At 39.2% G+C, this 21,853-nt stretch overlaps 1 protein-coding gene across 12 annotated transcripts in view; it reads left to right on the plus strand.

Annotated features, from left to right (window-relative positions):
- The window catches only part of AKAP13 (A-kinase anchoring protein 13), a 291,383-nt gene that overhangs the window by 204,486 nt on the left and 65,044 nt on the right, over positions 1–21,853 (plus strand). For 7 of the 12 annotated variants that reach the window (XM_036931888.2, XM_057494885.1, XM_036931885.2 and 4 more), the window contains 6 exons: positions 1,236–1,311; positions 6,353–6,486; positions 11,892–12,262; positions 14,255–14,308; positions 17,435–17,500; positions 19,290–19,482. In XM_036931888.2, the coding sequence (XP_036787783.2) occupies positions 1,236–1,311; positions 6,353–6,486; positions 11,892–12,262; positions 14,255–14,308; positions 17,435–17,500; positions 19,290–19,482 (894 nt within the window). The remainder of the gene's footprint in view (positions 1–1,235; positions 1,312–6,352; positions 6,487–11,891; positions 12,263–14,254; positions 14,309–17,434; positions 17,501–19,289; positions 19,483–21,853) is intronic. The other 5 variants (XM_036931891.2, XM_036931894.2, XM_036931896.2 and 2 more) reach the window with 2 other exon arrangements.

Raw genomic sequence — 21,853 nt, forward strand, 5'->3', positions numbered from 1 at the left:
CTGACAATGTCTTTGTTTAGTTTTGGTGTCACTGTAGTGCTGGGCTCATAAAATGAGCTTATATTATTTCCTCCCCTTCTGTTTTCTGTAGGAGTGTATAGAACTGGTATTATTTCTTCCCTAATTTCTGGTGGCATTCGCCACTGTAGACAACTGGGCCTGGAGTTTTCCTTATAGGAAGGTTTTAAACTATGAATTCAATATCTTTAATAGGATAAGGGTATTCGGATGATCTATATTTTCTTGAGAGAGTTTTGGTGGTTTGTGTCTTTCACCAAATGTTTCCATTCATCTAAGTTGTTGGGTTTATTATAGTAAAGTTGTTCATAACATTGCCTTGTCCTTTCAGTGTCGGTAGGATATGTAATGATATCCCTTTTTAGTTCTGACGTGAGGAGTTTGTAACTTTGCTTTGTGCTTGGCCATTCTGTCTAGAACTGTGCTGACATATATCTTATCACGGCACCAGCTTTTGGGTTTATTGATGTTAATTGTTTTTCTGTTTCCTTTCTCATTGATTTTGCTTTGTTTTGTTTATACTGTTTATTTTGGATTAATTGGCTCTTTCTACTTTCTTAACATTAATTTGAGACCTTTCTTTTCTAATTTGCATATTTAATGTTATAAATTTTGCTCTTAAGCACTCTTAGTTATATATCATGAAATTTTTTAATGTGGTATTTTAATTTTCATTCAAAATATCTTTTAATATTTAACTAATATGTAATGTTTACTTAAGATTTGATTCATTGGATTTTTTTTAGAATTAAAAAATTTTTTTAAGTATTTGGATATTTTCCAGATTTCTTTTTGTTTCTTGGTTTCTGATTTGATACTATTGTGGCCAAAGAGCTTACTTAGGATGATTTTAATCCTCAAGTTTGAGACTTGTTTTATGTCACAGCATATGGGCCATTTTGGTGAATGTTCATGTGCACTTGAAAAGAATGTGTTGGAGAAAGTGCTCTGTGTTTTATCTTCCTCTTTGTATATCTTTTTTCTGTTGCTTTTATATGCCTTTCATTGAGTCTCTTTAGCGCCTAATTGAGTCCCATAGGTTACCTTGATTGTAGCATGAAAGGTTTTTTCCCTTGACATAATTTTACCCACTTTGCAGTAAACTATTAAAAGAAAAAGACTGGAGTGTTGGTAGAGTAGTTATACTTGTGGCAGCTATAAAATCATCCCACATTACTTCACTGTCTGAAACTCAGTGTGTTGTTCTTTTCCCTCAGATAAACCAAGAGAGCTGGTGCACAGTAACGCCACACCCTGATGCGGCGTCTCTCTCGGCTCCCGTGCAGAGCCCAGGTAAGCAGGCACTTGCCAGCCTACGATTTACTTGAATAAGCGCATCCAGAGAGTCCATTTTCTAGAGCCACAGTCTCATGCTGATAACAGTTTTTGGAGATCTGTCCTTCCTTAGCATATTATGCAGTGCAGCAGCAGGAGAGGGGATATATGTGATTTGGGTTTGTAGGCATTTTATCTCACAACTGAAAACGAGCACATGTAATTACTAAATTTCATTGTAGTAGTAAGTATTCACATGTGGCTTTATGATTTCTTAATTCTTTGAAAGCATCTGTGCTGTGCATGTACATATGATAAAGGCTTCTTAAACTGGTAAAACTATATATATTATTAAGGCTACCCTGCGGCTCTCAGTTTTGGCTGCACATTGCACCTGTTTGGGGAACTTTAACAATACACTGATGCTTGGGTCCTACCCACAGAGATTGTAATTTAATTGGGCTGGGGTATGGCCTAACATCAGAATCTTTAACAGCTATTTTTGTTTACCCTCCTGTGTAGCCAAGATTGAGAATCACAAAATATGAAGTATTGTCAGCAGATTGAGCCTTTCCGTAGCACCCATGAACTGTCAGTATCAGCAGATGAGGTCAAAATGCTCTTAAGACTTGCTTGTTTATGGCACAGCACATGACTCATGGGTAGTTAGGAGTCCCAACTGTTTACCCAGGTTCTGCCACTGACTCACTGTGACATAAGGTGGTTCCCTAGTGTCTGTGTGCTCCGTTGTCTTCCAGCTCTAAAGCGTTACTAGCTTTCCTCCTTGGGGGCCGTGGAGGGCGGTGTTGTCCAAATGACATGGTGCATAGCTAAGTCCCTATGTCTGTCTGGCATCTGCTCTGTGAACACCGGTAATTTGCATTCTGGCCTGCTGAGACTACTTTATTAAGCAAAACCTCTTGTGTACCTTCCCAGTTTTTACTGAGCTGCTTTGAAAACAGTGTACTGAGTCCTCATTCACTGGTCCTCACAGAAGCAGTTCAGCTCTGGGTGTCCTGCAGTAGTATTACATTTAAAGACATGCTGTCCAAATCCTGTATCTCCACTGAGATTTCCTACTGATTCTCAGCTCTCTGACTTTACTCCAGAGAAAGTGTTGAAAACAAAAATGACAAGTGTTTTTCAGGTTTTGTTTCCCAGGGGGAAAGGAGATTGTGATGCTGTAGTTGTGTTTAGGTTCTCTGCATATTATAAGATCGACCCTGTTGACAGATTTAGCTGACACTTGCCCCATCCAGCCCCCTAGAATCTTCTCCTTAAAAGTATACTATTTGCTATGTTTTGGTTTCTTAAGCTGTTTGGGGATTTTTCTAAAAGTATAATTACGCCCAACCACCTAGCAGTGGAATGGTCTGCCATGTAAAGGTTAAGTGAGGTGCCTCACAATTTGAGTGTTCCCAGGAACTTTCTCTGTACTCTGGACTTTAATTTACTCATTTAAAGTAAGGAATTTTGAACCCCTGAGCCTTTTCCCTTTATGTCAACCTTGAATTTTGCTGACTCCTTCACACTCTACCCCCAAGCATAACCACATAGGTCTTTTTAGAGCGATTCTTTTTAAATCTCAGTACAGAGTCCAAGATCTGGATTTTATGTTTTTGAACTACACACTTGAGATTTTGATTTTAGGCAGGATTTTTGAGAATTTTAGTATTTCACGGTTCCTTCTTTAATTCATAAACACAGCTCAAGAGAACAATAGCATTAGACCAAATAATATAATATCTTGTTAAACCGCTTTGTATATTCTTCAGTTCTGGATAACTATAAATTAATTTAAATACAGATGCATTGTGATTAGTGTAGTCCAGCAAAGCCCAGTGGGAGCTGCTGGTATATGGTATGTTTCCCTCCCCTTCTCCAACTTATATTTACATGTATATAATTTAAATCCAAGAGACTACATAACATCTTAAAAACTACACATTTTGGCAGCTTTTAAAAAAAGCTAATGACTCAGGGCACAAAAGTTACAGACAGATTTATACATGGGTCATAAAATGGGACTGGCCCACCTCAGGTATCCTTACCGGGTATGTGTCGAATCACACATTATAGGTTAATGAAGCCTTAACTTTGTTAGGCCGTTTAGCACATGCCTCCTTTGTGTTGAGGGGCAGAGTTTTGGTTACTACATGCATAAATCATTTCTAGCTGCCACTACAACCGTTTTTGGAGGTACTAATCATCCCGTTTCACTGGTATGGAAATGGAGACTTAGGTCAAATGACTTCTTGTCCAGGATCTTTCTCCTAAAAGTGATCAGAACTAGATTTAAGCCACATCAGTCTCTCTCTAAAACCGGTGCATGTTCTTGTTTACACTCTCATGTGCTGCTTTGCTGTATTCACTAGGGAAGGGGCAGGTAGGAAGAGGAAAGATTTCATTTGTTTTGAAACTTACCAACATGTGTGACACATGGTGTCAGTTAGCTTTGTCTTTAGCTCCCCTGCTCTTGTGGGGGTTCATAATGGCTTAAGGTCCTTTTCTATCCCACTTTCCCCTTGATTTCATACTCCTTCCTCCCCCACCAGCAGTCAGCGTTGTGTCACATAGCAGACCCAAACTTGGTCTGTGGTCTCCCAGGGCACTGGCTTGGATTTGTTTTCTGGGTACAGTCTTCCTGTCAGGGCTGAGGCTGGATCCTCCCTGTGACTTTTCCGTTGGGCTGTTTGGAGCTGGTGTGGTTTCCAGTCTGGGGTTTGGACGTGGTCTGTTTGGCTGCCAGCCGGACAGCTAAGCTGCTCAGCGTGGGTGCTGTGACGGCCCTTTCATTCTTGGCCATCTCCTCTGTTTTCCCCTCAACCATGGGAAGGAGTTTTTGGTTTTTCCAAGTGGGGAAAGGAGAAGTAGAAAGATCACACTCTCCAACTCCACCTAAGTTATTAGTACATATTCCTTGAAATGTGGGAGGAAAAAAGGACTCCAGGGTGCCTGTGATCTCCTGCCTTCTAAAGGCAGGACTATTCCCATGGAACTTACACAGAAATAGTTGGGACCAAGATTGAAAGAGACAAAGGTCATTTTTTTAAAAGGCATTTTCATGTTAATCTGTGGGTCCTGTCTTGCTTCCTATATCATCCTTTATGTATTTCTTTGTTGAAATTGTCTCCTAATATGTTAATTTTTACTACAAGATTTAAATTCCCTCAACACACCCACACATGCACACACAAATATCCCTTGTTATTTGGATAATCACTGGTACCTAGTCAAATGCTAATAGAAAAGGTAATTTATTGACAGGTGATTTGTGACCTATAGCAGGGCACTGCCTCTTTCCCTGCTTCTAAGACTCCTGGCTAATCCAGGGCAAATAATATATTAATGATCAATTGTTAGTTCATTTGGATAAGGACAACTTCCTCTTCTCATTATCTTGTAATACACATACACACACACAATTATTGGCCAGCCATATACTCTGAGATTCAAAAGAGACATTGGAGGTTATGTAGTCCAGTCTCCCCCCCTTCTATGTGGACATCTTTTCTGAAACCTGTCGACACAGCCATCCGGCCTTTTTTGCAGCCCTCCTGGTGCAGTGACGTTTGTTACTTTATGAAGCTGGCTGCCTGTGGCCCACAGTCCCTGTTAGAGGGAGGCTGTGCAGCACCCACTCTGGGCTTTGTCCTGTCGCTGGGACAGCACAGAGCAAATCTGCGGCTGTCCTGAGACACATTTTCTTCAAGCTCTTCTGCAAGCTGAAGGCATCTCAGGTGTTTTGGCTGTTGTGACCTCATTACCATGTGTGCATTTTTGTCTATGACTGTTTTAATTTAAATGTTATCTAGGAATAGGCACAATCCTGTGGATACCATCTAGCTGGCACAGAGTGGTAGGACTGTTCCCATTTTGAATTTGGGTACACTCTTTTAATAGAGCTGAAAACCATTAGCTTTTTTTTTTGTTTTCTCATCACCTTTTATTATCAGCTCCTCTTGAATTTGCTTTTAACCAAAACCCTCAGGTAGAGTTCTCATGAACTGCTAGATGGCCAGGTTATCTTCTCTGTCCCTCATCATTTAGTATCACCTGCAGATTTGAGAAGCATACATATATGCCTTTATATATAAGTGTACCTATGTCTGTCCAAATCTCGCATAAAAATGCTAACTATAAAGGAGATGCTTTATCTTCAAAACTTCTTGAAGGAGGTTGATACCTACCTACTAAATTTAGTTTCTTTCCGTTCTTGGTTTCACCATGAACAAATATTTTTGATTCTACCACTACAAGGTCACATGTCCCTTTAGTTTGCAAAGATAATTTGAGAGAATGGGTTAAATACCTTGCCAATTTCAGTATGCTAAGTTTTAAGAGTTCTTTGATGTACTAGGGTAATATTTCTGTCAAGTTCCTCACCCACCCATCCCCTGGCCTGGTTCACCTTATCCTAGTTATTGAACTGAAAACAGGTTCTAGATGATACATTTTTCTTCTTCAGCTTATTATACCCCCAATGTCAGATCTATTTAAGGTAGGAGAAATTTAAATACTCCATAAAACCCATAACTTTAATGCACTGATATATTTATTAGCTATACTCCCCTTTGTCTTTTATCCCAGTATTTTGATAAATTAACAAGTGTGCGTAAAGAACTTAGGTCTAAAAACAAAATTTAACCGTAGACCATATCACATAGTTTCCTGATAAAGGACTTCTGATTTTGACGGCAAAAGAAAATACTTCAGCAGTGAGCTAACTACCTAGTTAGCAACAGCTAGTTACTCTCTAACCTACCAGGGGAAAAATATCGCCGTTTAGAATCCAAAAGCTAGGTGGAATTATGGCTCAAAATCACCACTTGTTTTTGTACCTTTGGTTTACCTGGCAAACCCATGGGTGTCCTTAGTAACCACATCCGTCTGGAATTAGAGTACCGGAGTTGAAAGCTAACTTGACTGTGTTCTTTACAGCTTCTTAGAATTAGAGGGAAGGGAGGGAGGCTAGTTGGTTGACTAAAAAGGCTGATTCCTATAATTAAAATAAGTTGAATTTATTTTAAAGTATTGGTTGAATAATTTTCTTTTTCAGAATGTGATAACTTCCTGAATGGACTGGGCAGAGAGTGTGCCTCAAAACAAGGTGTACTTAAAAGAGAATGTGGGAGTGACTCTGACCTCTTCCATTCACCCAGTGAGGAAGTTGACAGCATCATCTTCTCCAAGGTACTGTTTGCCTCCAGCTGTGACTCCTGCTAGCCTTATGGGGCATCACTGCAGCTCTTCGTCATCCAGGAGGAGTGTAAATGCTCGCTTTTGGAGAAGGAAGCTGCAGGCTGCCGGGAGCTTAGAAAAAGGCATTGGCCACTTTATTTTCTGTAGAATCATGGCTTGTTACATGCAGGTTTTGAAGCTCACACTGAATCCTAAAGAAACAGAAGTTCCTTTAGTGTGAATTAAATCAGATGACAGTGAATATTTTTCAGTGGGCAGGAAGGGACCGCAGCTTAGACTGTATGATGTCATGTGTATAAACTAACCATAGAGTCATTTCTGATTAATGTGTTTAGGCATGAAGCTCGGTGCTGAGCTTGGTGATGTCACCCTTCCTCATCTGGCCACTTAATTGGAACTTTCTCAATCTCTGCTAGGGAACCCAAGCTTTCTTCCCAGTGAGAAGCCAAGCCCACCCACATGCATCACCTTGTGTTTTCATATAATTTGAGGCTCTCTAAGAGGGGCTGTTGCTTTTTTTTGCTTATGTTTGTATCTAGTTGCAGCGAGTTCTGTTTTGTCTCCTGAGAATAGAGGGCTTTCTCACAGCAGGTTCAGCACATAGTTCTCAGTTATATGCCACAAGTGGTTGTCTTAATGCAAGGGGCGAAGGGGCAGAAACATGGCAGCTGTGAAGACGCCTTTATGAAGGGGTTCATGATGAGTTTGGAGAAGTGCTGAGAGCAACTGTGTTAGTAGGTGGTTAGGTTCTCCGAGACCGTGATGATGCTGTGTTTAACAGTTAACTTGGGAGGATGGAGGCTTACTGTCCTGCGCTTCTGGTTTGCGGCCTGTTGAAGCTTCTGCGAATGTGCCTTCCTACATTTGCCTCTCGTTCCTGTCCAGTGGTTCTCATGTGCTCATTTGGCCTTCCCTAACCCCTTTATACCTTGTTCCTTTTCCTTGTGCTTACCACCTGCCAGAGATCCTTGGAGAGATTTATGAAACTTGAGGATTCCTATCATTGTTACTTATAGTGAACTGACTTAGGGGTTCTGTAAAGTGAAAAATCCACACGCTGGGAAGACCTGTCCTCTGAAGTTATTTAAGAAGAGGGAAACCAATACGATTTTTTCACCATAACAGAATTTGGGTAATTTCCACTGTGATTTTGAAGTTTCCTAGAGTATATCTAGAGTATCCTCCCCACCCCCAAAGGGAATACTATTCTGAAGATGCATGTCTTTAAAAATATATTGCTTTTGTCCAAGATAAATAGATGAGAAAATATCTTCTAATAAGTTCCAGCTTTAAAAGTGACTCCTTGATATTCACTGTAACTGGGTCACAGATACATGGGGATTTGTTAAGCATTTATGTTATATATGAACATTTTCATAGTAAAAACTTCTTTAAAAATTTGAAAGTCTTTGTTAAGAAATGCTTGCTTGCTACCTCCTAGGTGCATGACAGCTTGTCCCTGTGTGTAACCATCCCTGCAGAATGATAGTTATTTCTGAGGAGACTTCTAAGACTCCTGGCTAATCCAGGGCAAATAATATATTAATGATCAATTATTAGTTCATTTGGATAAGGATAACTTCCTCTTCTTATTACCTTGTCATACACATACACACACACAATCATTGTCCAGCTAAGGAGAATTAGAATTTCCCAATTTTGCGTTCTTATGCAGACTACCAAAGACATTTAGGAGATTGTTCATACAAATAGCCAGTGCTAGATAGAGTAGTTTTTTCAGGATGATTAGACAGATAACAACTTCTAAAACTTGAAGATCCTCCCCAAATAAACTTTTGCCCCTACCTGATACCTGAGTGCCTCAGGAAAAACAGAAATGATGAATACACCTTTACGTCTTCATGCACACATGAGAATGTCTAGTGGCCTGGGACGAGCAAGAGCAAGATCTGGAGAGTTCTTCTTCTTACCTTTCTACTCTGTCAAAATTGTTTGTGACCAGGAGGGGTTTTGCAATAACTGTTTTCTCAACCAAGGGTTTATAAATAAAGGAGAAGGAGAGAGACAGACTGATAGTTACAAAGTGCTTATTGTACACTAGACACTGAACTGGATTTTTTACATATGTGACTTCATCTCATGCTCCCAGCAACCTTGCAGGCTGGGTGGTTTTATCTTCATTATACTCCTGAGGAAATAGAGGCTCTGACTGGTAAAGTTTACTCAAAATTACTCAGCTGGTAAGTAACAGAACTGAGATTTGTACGGAAGCCTGACTCTAAAATCTGTTCATTTTCTTTTCTGCTCTCAAGTGCCAAACCCATTTCAATGGCCAAATGATTCATATAGAATCATGGCAGTGGCGGGCGGGCTATCTGCTGCTCCTTGAAAGTCTTCCCCGGTGGTTGTTCGCACAGCTTGTGCTTTGGAACCTCAGACTGTTCCAGAGCGGCCCCTGCTCCCCTTCCCTCTCTGAGAAATCATCCCTAGGCAAAGCACTGCCGCATGCTGCATTAGGTCACTTCCTGCAGCGTCGGTGTGACTGGCCGCAAGGGGTCTCTTTAGCAGCCTGCAGTGTGTGTCACGAACTTGACTTCTTTAACCTTGTATTTCCATTCAGTGTGCCTCCTGGTAAATATGACTCTCTGGTGAGTGTTATAAGCTTCATGTTTTTTCTCATAAATATTTGCTGGTTCCTAAGATCTTTCTTTTCCAACAGCATAAAATTTAGGTTTTGTTTTTAAAGTGAGAAGAAATCCTAGGATTCTTTTTTGCATTAGCCAAGAAAGAATGATCAGAAAATAAGTGACATAGCCACCCTGTTACCCATAATAATTGAAGTCCTCAGAAAATACTAAGTGTTGCTGCCTCTTTTCCTAGAAATAGATAAAATAAAACCCTGAAACCTCGTTTCTTCTCCCACATTTAAGATGTATCCACAGTTAGTTAAGAAAATCAAAATAACTCCCCTAGGATGTTAAATCTTAAAGGAATATCCTCTTTTTCATATGCTATAGTTTGCTTTCAAATACTTAATCACCATGCCACAAATTCACCTCTTATTTTTTAACCTTTTAGGGATAAAAGTAAATATATTTACAGAATCCAAATTAGAAAAACTATAACAGTTTATGCATAAGTATTGAAATTGTAATTTCAGGGCTGTGAACAAGGATAATGCTTGTTTATCAGGTGCTAAAACTTCTTTTATAAAATATTACACATGAATAGATTATGCAGCTGGCATTTTAAATGATTAAAATGCTAGCAGTTATTTTCCAGGGCACATGGCAGAGTGTCTTGTGTATAATAATTTAATTTATACAGATAATGATCTGTAAATATTTAAATAGTTTATAAAATTTATACAAATAATGATTTATAAATATTTGATGAATAAATGAATGAAATTTAAAGGACTAGTATTTTTGTAATATGAAGCATCATTCCTTCAGGTGTAATAATATATTAAGTGTGTAGCTGGTTTTATATTTCTCTGTGTGTGTATATAACGTGTACACCTTTCTATATGCATATATATCATACCTATGTGGTGTAACTTTGAAGCCAGTTGGGCCTTTTTCCCCAACATTTTATTAAGAAAATTCTGAAACATCCAGAAAAGTTGGAAGATTTGTGCAGTGAACACCCATCATGTAGATTCTACAAGATTCTATAATTGATCTCTTAACTATATTTGCTCGGTTACATAACTGTGTATCTGCCCATTATTGTTCTTTCTACCCACCAGCCCATCTAATTTCATTAGTGCATTTCAAAGAAGTTACAGACACCAGTATACTTTACCCTGAAATACTTAGAATCAGCATGTTCTTAGTGTTGTTGGGTGTTTTTTGTAAAATGTACATACAATGAAATGCACAGGCTCAAGGTTGGATGACTTTCCCCCCACCTTTATTGAATCATAATTGACAAATGAAAGTCATAGATATTTAAGGTATGCAACATAATGGTTTGATATGCATATACATAGTGAAATGATTACCATCATCAGGCTAACGGATATACCCATCACCTCACATAGTTACTATTTTTGTGTGTGTGTGATGAGAACACTTGAGATTTACTGTCTTAGCCAGTTTCAGGTACACAGTACATTATTTTAACTATAATTTCCACACTGTACATTAGGTCTCCAACTCATTCATGTCATAACTGAAAACTTGTTCCCCTTGACTAACATCTCCCCATTTCCCCCACCCCTCAATCCCCTGGTGACTACATTCTACTCTGTGTTTCTGTGAGTTTGCCTTTGTAGATTCCATGTGTAAGTGAGATCATACAGTATTTGTTTTTCTGTTCTTGGCTTATTTCACTTAGCATGATGCCCTCAAGGTCCATCCATGTTGTTGCAAATGGAAGGATTTCCTTTTTTTTTTTAAGGCCAAATACTGTTTCTTTAATACATTCATCTGCCAGTGGACACTTAGGATGTTTCCGTATCTTAGCTGCCACAAATAATGCCACAAACATGCAGATACCTCTTCCAAATATTGACTTTATTTCCTTTTCATATGTATCCAGAAGTGGAATTGCTGGATCATATATGGTAGGTAGTTCTACTTTTAATTTTCTTGAGGAACCTCCATGTTGTTTTCCATAATAGCTATACCTCCTTGACTTTTGATAAATGCATTCATTCATCTCTGTAACCTATACCCTTGTAAGAATACAGACTGTTGTTACCACTTTGGAAAGTTTTCTCATGCTCCTTCCCAGTCTCTCTCCTCTCCAACCCCCTAGAGTCAACCACTGTTCCATTTTTTCTTTCTATCACAGGCTATTTTCTCTGGTTCAGAACATCGTATAGATAGAATATATATTATCATTTATCTTGGGTAAATATCCAGGAGTAGAACTGCTAGATCACATGGAGGGTATAGGTTTAGATTTATAAGAAATTGCCAGGCCTTTTTCCAAAGTGGCTGAACCATTTTACATTCTCACCAGCAATGTCTGAGAGTTCTAATTTGTCCACATCTTACCCCCATAAATTCTTGCACAATTCTAAAGGCAAGAGAACCTAAAATCAGTGAATCAAAAATTAAACTTGATAGGATAATGAGTTTAGAGTTTTCATACTGTAGAAATCCCAGAGACATACAGGTTCCCTTCACTTCAGTTGATGGTATTGACTTCAACAACTGACCTGAGTTACATTTTTTCATCTGTAAGGAGGGGAAAATGATGTACCTGTAGTGGGAGGGTAGAAAGAGAAGACACCTAGACCATTCCTTTATTGGAGGCTATTTGAATCCTACTGTGATCATGCTTTAAAAATGAGATGTTTCTTTAAAGCCAATTGTGAGCTTGCTCTTCATGCCCGCTATGAAGCCATTGGCTTGAACGCAGATACAGAGGCTGCCTGCTTGGTCCCGACACTTTGAGCTGTACCTGCTTTCTCTCCATTACAGCCGGAGGAAGAGCAGTTGGTCTGTGACACCACCGGATCCAGTTCTTCCACCGACGACACAGCTTCCTTGGACCGACATTCTTCTCACGGCAGTGATGTGTCCCTCTCCCAGATACCAAATTTGAACAGGTCCAGGGATCAGCAGTGCCTTGATGGCTTCTACAGCCATGGGGTGGGAGCTGAGGGTCGAGAGAGCGAGAGTGAACCTGCTGGCTCCGGGGAAATGGAGGAGGAGGAGATGGACAGCATCACCGAAGTGCCTGCCAGCTGCTCCGTCCTGAGGAGCTCCATGCGGTCCCTGTCCCCGTTCCGGAGGCACAGCTGGGGTCCAGGGAAGAATGCAGCCAGTGATGCAGAAATGAACCACCGCAGGTGAGAGGGCAGGCTGTTTGTTCCGTCTCTTGGTGGCTGCAGGCTTTGATTGGTGCTTTGGTGGTGGTGGTGGTGGTAAGAGAGTTGAGGGTACACCGTGGTGTAGAAGAAAGAATATAGGGTTTGGAATTAGGAAAATCTGTGTTCAAACTCCAGCTCTATAACTCACTCTGTAGATAACCTTGGGCAAGTTAGTTGACCCCTCTGAGCTTTAATTTTCTCATCTATAAAATAATCTGCCTTCCGAGTATTTGTAATAGTAAATATCACAGGTGAAATGCAGGTAATGTTTAATAAATGGTAATACTTATTCAGGCCAGATTTACTAATGCAATTCATAGATTTAAAAATTTTGGAGGCAATAGTTTCATGTCAATTTGAATTAAACACAAAAATCTTACAGTCCCAACACATCTAAGTTTTCCATAATGCTTTACAAGAACTTGCATCTGTTTCTTCGGCAGAAAGTTTTGATAAAGTCTGAATTACCAGTATTTAATCTTCAAGAGATCCTAAGAATCATAGAATTGTTGGTATTTTTTCCCTGTACAGGGATGTCCATAAGTTTGGAAGCAGGTGATAAAAAGATAATTTGGATTTGGCTTCTGACTGTTGGCTGCCTAGATGAACTTAAGCAGGTGGTTTTAGCTCTAAAAAAAAAATGTGCCACAACGCCTCCTGTATATGTACAAAGGAGTGCCTATTACTCCAAAGCTACTTTCTCAAGGAAAAGCAGTCAAGGGAGGATGCTGACCATTGTTTTAAAACAATTAATGTAAGCAACTCACCTGGAACAATTAACTGCTTTTTAAAAAAATTCCTTGACCTCCTCAGAATATTATGGCTCAGATTTCATAGTGATACATCCATGTAATCTGAGTTATATTCACTCACTCATTTATTCTTTTTATTCAACCAACATGTGTTGAGCACCCACTATATGCCAGGGATTTCTGGTGCAGATAGTTTTGTCAATTACCCAAGTTCAGTAGAATCAGGTTTCTGATCTAGTGTTGTGCTCTTGCTCCAACTCTGTATTATGCTATGGTGCGTTCAGGATACTAACCTTAAGGATAAGTAGTTGCTTTATCTGCTAGGTAGTTTTTATATACCTTGGGAATACTAGATTATATATATATAAAGCAATTTCTAAAGGCTTTCTTTTCCAGGTTTGTTCACGCTGAACTGTTTTTGCTTGTTGAAGCATTCGCACCAGTAGAAGAAATGTGGGTGTGTGGGGAATGATGCCCACGCCCAGAATTTTCTTCCTGAACCAAGAGTAGCTTCTTGAAAGGATATATTTGTCTTAGAGGGCAACAGCATCAAGAAATGAGTGTTTTATAAATAATCCATTTTTCTTTGTAACCCACTATGAATCCCTTTGCCATGACTTGAATTGCAGCGCTAAATATGATTTTGTGGATCCTATAGCTCAGGTGAGGAAATTGGAGCTCAGATTAAATGTTTTGCCCAAGATTACATGGTGATTTTAAGACTGAAGTAACCCAGAACCTTATAGCCTAAGTTACTTTGTATTTTTAACCTATTTTACATCACAGAATCTCTTGTTTGAATTTAGCATTAAAGATGACCTAGTATCACTGTCCCAAAACCTGGAGATAAAGGAGTGTGAGTTAGATATCACTTTAATTAATTATCTGCATGTAGTGTAACCTGAATTTTAAAGTCTTAAGAAAACCCTTTTTAAAAAGTTATAAATGGCCTTTTTTTCCTGATCCTTTTACTTTTATAATTTAATAAACCTAACTTCTTGTCATCCGGTTTACTTCCTGGAGGGAGCAAAGTTGCCCTCCACAGAAATTGTCCTTTTGGTTTCTGATACTTTGCTTAACCCACATTCATTCATTCCCTTACTTCCTGTACTATTTCTCTGGCAATTTTATCTCTTCCAGTGTGAAGTCTGTATGTTTCATTCATTTGTATCCATTTTGTTTGACCTCACTACTGACCTCTTCCACCATTCATTTTCAGTTCAATGCGAGTTCTTGGGGATGTTGTCAGGAGACCTCCCATTCATAGGAGAAGGTACAGAGTTCATTAACTTGGACTAACCATATTACCCGTAAGCTTGTACTAACTAGCATCTCATTCTGCTTAATCCATGTTTAAACAATCTTTTTAAAATAATGTCATATTTGCTTCAGGTGAATAAGTACTTATTAATTGCTGAACTCCATTCCTTATGAAATGGTTTCTTGAATCTGAATTTTTTTCCCTACTCTCCTTCTAAATTTATTTAAAAATTTTTAAGGAATATTTTTTCCATGTTGTGCTTATTGGTGTTCAGGTCACTGATCCTAGGGTGTCCCCCACTGTCTCTAGGAGAACTGAAAGACATATCTGTGTTGTGCCTTCCTGATAGAATCTGGGGAGTACTTTTCCTTCCAACAAAAGGAAGAGCCAGAAATAGGTGTGTGCTCACACACAGGCCCCGCAGTATTCTCAACACACTCTTTAATAACCCGGTGGCAGCCTCTCTTCCTCGGCCACCTGGCCCTTGCCATCTGGCTGTTGGTGCAGTCATTCCGCAAAGCAGGTAGAGGATCTGATTTCTTGGGTCCTCTCAGTCTTTCAATACCTTAATTATTTTTTGTCAGGCAACATTTTGAAGCTAAAAATCAGCATGTATAAATCACTTCTAGCCAAAAAGTGCTGATTTGCTTTAAGTTTTCCAAATGCTAACTTTGGCTGTACTTTTACTATTCATAAGTCATTAATGACCTTTTCTTCCATTGTTAGGAAGAAAATTGAGACATCCAAAAATGATAATTAGGTTATTGTTAGTGTCACATTAGGAGCTATTTGTAAAGAAGTATTTAACTAATAGCTGTAGCTGTTTGTCTGAAAGCAAGCAAATAGTGATCTTTTCCGCTTTCTTTTTCAAATGGATGCTTCCTTTAATTCCTGATTTTAGGTACAAAAGTGAGCTCAACTACAAATATTCTCATGAGTCTCAGATAATCATGACTCTGGTTAATTTTTCTCCAGGGGAACAAGTTGTTCCCCTTTTTCAGGAGAAGTATCTAAGACTTTTAGAGACATATTTGTCTGGCTGTCCACTGAAGTCTTCAGTGCGACTTTACTGAAAGCATGCTCCTGCTGGCACTGGAAGACGCCAGGCAGCTGGACACAGCCCCAGGGAGCGTGTAGCTCCAGCCCTCCTAACAGCTCCAGTTACAGTTCACCCTCAGTCACGTTCCTGTAGGTGGAACATGAGGTATAATTTTAAATTATGTATTAAACCTTTGCTAGTAAAATGGAAACATTTCATCAAGTATTAAAAGGTGGGAGAGCAGGGTATTTTTTTTTTCAATCTAGAACTTCCTAAATCTCAAAACACAACCAAAGAATCACTTAAGTGTTACCCCTACTAGATGTAGAATTGAAGAAATTAGGGAGCTCTCAGAAATACTCTTCATTATGAAAGAAGTTGTCTGCTCCAGGGAAGGGCAGCTTTTCTGCTACTGGGCAGCACCCTGCAGCTTCCTTCCTGGATCCCTAGCAAAGCTGTGCGCCCTGCTTTTGTCTCCCTGTTGCTCTTCATCTTAAATTTTATCCCAGTCTCTCACTTCATTACGATTTTCTGAGAGTGAAGGGAAGTTCAAATCTGTGAAGGAGATCATTTTTATGAAAGATAATTTGGCAGTGTATATTTGTTACTGATTTGCCATGTTCTGTTTTTAGTAAGAAGCTGAATATTTAGGTGTAATAGGCCTTTTTATTATAGCTTGAAGATTTAAAGTCAGGTTAATTTCAAGGATGGACCTCTGAGTCTACATGTGTTGATAAATTCTCTCACATGATGACCGTCAGACTACCGGCATGTGTCAGCCATGTGCTTCTACTTTCTGCTTTGCACTTGGAAGCTTTATACTATTTAATCTGATTTAAAATGTTTCACTATTTATATTATTTTCAAATGGTCTTATTTGAAAAAAGTACATGTAGAAGAGCCATAGGGATAGCTCTTACATTCAGTCTCCCACCATTGCTTGTCTCCTTTCCTCTGTCGAAAACTCCCACTTGTCAACAAAACAGAATTATTAGGTGCATTCAAGATAGGTGTTTTTGGAGTCTGCAGATCTTCCCATTTGCAAGATTCAGGAGGTAGTTACCCACTTCTAAAAACAAAGGCTTTCACTCAGAACTTTAGTGCTCAAATAGTCTCTGTTTATTTTGAATGATCCCTTCTTAATCCCAAATTCTGATCTGTTGATGCAGTTAGATCCTTTTACAGAGTACCTGGTGTTTTGAATTGGTTATTTTTTTTTTAGCTGTTTGTATTTACTCAGCATTTCTAACCCAAGCTTTTCTATCTCCTGCTGCTTGGGAATAAATATCAGTGCTGAGATAATCAAAGAAGTAGGTGACCAACTGGATTCTTTTTTTAATCTTGTGGGAAAATGGGTGCAAACCTAAAATTAAAGACACATTTCTAACTCAGTACCATAGAATTCCTGTTACTGAAGAAAGTAAATCCCTTCCTTAAGTGATAAGGAATTTCCTTATCACTTAAATACAAGGAAATGTGACTGTTGTTACATGCTTTATGTTTAACATAATAGCCTAGAGAGTAGGGTCTGAAGATAAAATCATTATTAAGAGACTTATGAAGGGTCTGGCTTAGATAGATCCTTAATGCCTTAATGGAAACACATGAAAAAACCTGATGAACCAGTGAGCCTACCCCAGTGCAATTTGTCAGTGTTCCTTTCACCAAGGATCACAGATGATGATGATGAGGCAGATGGGGGAGTGGTGGGGTGAACAGAGAGACACTGTCCCTTGTGGGGGAGGTCGGGACCCCTCTGGGAGGTTGCCTTCAGAGGCAGCCACAGGTCGGAGGAGTCTCTGTTCAGTGATCACTAGAAGGAGTTCTTGGGTTTCTGATTGGACTCTTTATCCTGTAAGGAGCTCACAGAGTCACTTCCACCACATTATCTAGGTGGCCATCAATAGAGCATTTTAAGTTTCCATGGTTTTTGTTCTGGCCTTTTTCTAAGTCCTGAAACAGCGTTAATGCTCCTGATGTATTGATGATCAACAGATCCATCTGTCCCTGACTATGCCCTTTCTTTTTAAACCCGGTAACCCATCCCTGTTTCCTCTTTTCTCCCTCCGTTTCTGTTTCTGCCCTTGATGTCATCCCAGTCTGAGCTGGTGTCCCTCTGGTGTGCAATTCTCTGCTGCCCTGAGTGCTGACTATGATCACAGAAGGTACGGTGTTGTCACATGTCACAGCTGCCACCGGGGGAGTCTTGGAAAGTGGCACCTGGGCTTTTGGGCTTGGGAGCTGTCTTCTGTGTGGCTCGAGTGCATATGGTGGCCTGCTTTGTCTGTGAGCAGTGTTCAGTTGCCCCTGATGAGGGCGTCCCTAGTCCAGCGGAAGGGTCGCTCACCCTGCTGCATTCTGTTTGGCTCAGGTGGCTGTGGGTTTGGTGTTTTCTGCACAGACATGCCCCATAGTATGGTGGACCGCCTCTCTTTTTGTTTTGGTCTTTCCTGATTCCCAGGTCCTAGGAATTCCCACATCTTGAGGAAAACAGTGACAGAAGCGAGGCAGCTAATAAGATGCACTTACTACTGTTAATGCTTCCAAATCTACCAATGTCTGTAGATTCCAAATTCACAGATTACTCACTGTTTCTGCTTTTTTTCTCAACTAAGCAGCCAGGTCTAATTTCTAAAACATTTTCAGGATTACATCTTGTGGAAAGCACAGATCTGGTTTTCTCAAGCTTTACAAATAATTCACAGTAGAAAACTAGATTTCTTCTTCATTTAGCCTTTCTTGTCCCTATTACTAAAAATGAGCTTTACAGAGACATTTACTTGTAGTTAGTCATGACTTCAATTGTCATATTGAAATAAGAAAAACAAAATCCATTGTTTAATTTACTCACCAAAGAAAACAGGAGCATATGGTTTCAGTTTGTAAAAAGTGATTTACAAAACAAAAAGAGCAAATACAAGCCCTTCTGGACTGCCATACATGAATTGTTTTTAGCAGTTCACTGTGCAGTTTCAACAGAGATAACCAAATAGCTTCCATGTACTTTCAAATATAATTCCAGCTGCTGGTGTCTGATGACATGGTCCACTACACTTATATTTTGAGATCTTGTTTATTTTAAAGAAATTTCCATATAGTTGTGACAGATACGAATTATTCTGGCTAACAACCCTGAGGAGGATAGATGACTAACCTCTCTCTGTGCCCTTCTGCTTACCATACCAAATTGCTTCCACTCTGCAAGCCACAAAATCTTTATTCCAGAAATCCCATTTTAGACACCATGTCCTGAGCTGGCTTTTGGGGTTTTTCCTTTATCAGTATCAAGACAGAAAAAAATTAAAATGTATGACATAGTACCTTTTCAGCTTTTGTTGCTCAAGGTGTCTGTCATGTGTGCCTTTCTGCAACTAACAATTCTCAGGAAACGTGTCAAGCAGTTGTTGTCCAGCCATGTGTGCACAGATAATAATGCTCATAAGTAACACCTGGGTTTTTGCAGTGGACCCATAACCTGTGATGTTACAAATCAACTAGACTGTAGTTGCATGTAAAGTTAGAAAATTCCATTAATGGACATAAGGGCAAGTGTAAGTCTCCCTTTTTGCCTTCTGAAAGTTACTTATGCTGATATTTTCTCTGTGCCATTTAATTCTTCGTTATTAGCATAGTTAGATTCTGGCAAAGATTAATTAGATTAAGGAGAAACACATAAATAAAAGATAAATGAGATGATATAGTCTGTCTGTATGGCATATTGAAAAAATCTGAGAAAAATGACCTTAGGTGGTTCGTCATTTGAGTCAGTTGAATGAGGTGAGAAAATATAAGTGCAGTCTTCTTTTTCATTATCTTGAGACCTGGTGGGCGGGTGGCAGTGTTGTGCCTTTGTAGACCATTTTGCCAGGTGACAGTACAACTAAAGGGTTTTTTTGTCCTTCCTTTCTGAGACTTAAGGAAAAAGAATGAATTAACTCTTGTGCTGTTGTTCAGTTTCAGTCTAGAAGGCTTGACAGGAGGAACTGGTGTTGGAAACAAGCCATCCTCATCTCTGGAAATAACCTCTGCAAACACCAAGGAGCTTAGGCACCCTTTCAGTGGTGAGGAAAGGGGTGACTCTTTGGTGTCACTTTCAGAAGAGGATCTGGAATCAGGCCAGAGAGACCATAGGATGTTTGATCAGCAGGTAAGGCTGAAATGGATGTATATTGCTAATATGGAAAAAAATAATTTTTATTTTCCTAAATATGTCCTTATATTTGAAACAAAGAAGGCAAGAGTTATGTTAATATTAAGGCCAGTGGCTCTGATTACTTACCATTAAATAATATACTCAGTCTAGCACAAAACAAGTTTATAGCACTTAATACTAATTAAAGATTACTGTTAACCTGCACAGATATTAATGTTCCATCAAAAAGCAAACTTCTTTAAGAGAGTTTCCAGGATATTAAATTGAGTTTTTTCTTCTTATCCAAGGACTTTTACCATCCCAGTAGTAAAATGAGTCTTGAAGTGTGTTGTGTACCATTATTAAATGTCCCAATTCTCAAAAACATATCCCAGGCTTTTCCTTCCTGGAAAGAAAAAAATTCTTATTCTTAAGTCTTAACCATGTTGTCTGGGAAACAGCTATGTATTCTTTGCTTTCTATCGCTGCCAGAATTCTTCAGAGAGCATCTGTGTTCCCTGCCTCCTGTTTCTGTCCACCTGGTGATCCCTTAGTGTCCACACTGCCACTCTCTTGGCACTCTCGTCCTGAAGGGCATGGGCTCCTTGTCCACCAAATCAAGTGGCTTTTCTTTCATTCGCATCTTCAAAGGCCCTCCGTTATATCCCTTACCACCTTTGACAAGCTCTCAGGGAATTTTTGAGTTGAGAATCTGAATTAATGCTTTTAGAGCATCCTGCCACACCCCAGTCCTTTTTCATCTTCTTGGGCCAAAGAGATTTGCATTAGTTTCTTGAGGGTTCCAGGATACACATCCTAATGAAACATTTCTAACTTAACAATACCTGTCTTTAAATAGGTGACTAGAGTTTTAGGTAGATATATAGTGAAACATTTCTAATTAAACAAAGCCTGTTGTTTGAATAGGTGGCTGAGGTTTTGTGTAGCAATTTAATTTATTACATCCTACTACATAACAGTGATACAACGAAATATAAATTGGGCACTGAAGGATTTCCTTAGTAATGAATGTATCACTTATGCTCACCTGAAAAGCCTAAGAGAATTTAGGCCTAATAAAGATCAAAATGAAGGCCTAAAGGAATTTGCCACCTATCACCACCCACCCATGTCTTCATGGCATGATACTTCAGAAAAAATGAGGAAAAATAACCAGAATATAGAGAATGTATTTATTTTAAAGCAAACGATTTAGATTTATTCAGCCTAACAGTAACAGGAAAAGGAAGGAAAAATAGAAACAATTCTTCTGTGATTACTGAAAGCATCTTTGGTAAGTGGAAAGTCAGAAAAATAAGTTGCATTTCATGTAGATGGAATCCTTTGGCAATCATTTGCAATACCAGGCAAAATACCCAAAATTGTGGTTTTGTGAAACAGAATCATCGACTGAAAGCCAGTATATTCCTTCAGATTCTGCCCTTGTGTTTGAGAACTTCAAGCCTGTTTAAGAGACTTGCCTAGAGACCTCATACCCAGCTATTAGTTAAATAGCATTAACTCAGAGCTCCTGGCTGTCAGTCTCACTGCTTCTTCCTATGTCTTTAAAGTAGATGAGGAAATGAGGACATTTAAATTTTCTTAAAGCTATTTATGTGAATCCTTTTCTGAAACTGACGTTTTTAGAAATTTGACAGATGACCATCTTTAGTGATATGAATTACCATTGATGTCTTTCTAAAATGACTTTCTGATTTAGTCTTTCTAGATAAAATTGTCAACATTTTAGTGTCTTGCTGTGCTTAGCCTTCCTGGAACTCTCTCTTACTCACAATTTTCATTTTGTATGAAAAGAACTTCAGAGTGGGTGTTTGAGCTGCTTGTGTCTCTGATCTGGAGAAGTCGCCTACAACCAACTTCCTGTTGCAAGTCTCTGCTCTCACTGAGGTCATTTTTCGGACCTCACAGTTGTATTTGAAACATAGCAACTGTTTTCCTCAGACTCCATGGTTACACATGGAACAAACTCTGAATAATCATAGGTCTTTGGCACAGTTGAGTCAAGTTCATGCTTGTAACAGATTTTCATTGCTTCTCTCTCAGCATGTACAAATTTCATCCTGCTACAAAGGGAAGAGATTTTTGATTCAGTAAAGTTAGTTAACAGTTAGAAGGGGCTTCCAGAACAAAAGCCAGAGGGGGCCCCTCATCAGAAGTATGCTAGTAAACACTGGCTGACTTAACTTTCACGGGCGTTATTGCAGGAACTTTCCTTCTGCAATTGGCCTTTGAAGCTGCCATGAATTTACTGAGGGAGGTAAATTATCAAATTTCAGTCACCTTCATATTCATGAAGAAGCAGTCTAATCTTAGAAGAGGAAATGGGAGATTTAGGCTTCTTTACAGATGCAGGGCTGCTTGGCTT

The sequence above is a fragment of the Manis pentadactyla genome, chromosome 18 (assembly GCF_030020395.1).
Source record: "Manis pentadactyla isolate mManPen7 chromosome 18, mManPen7.hap1, whole genome shotgun sequence".
In the NCBI taxonomy this organism is placed as follows: domain Eukaryota; kingdom Metazoa; phylum Chordata; class Mammalia; order Pholidota; family Manidae; genus Manis; species Manis pentadactyla.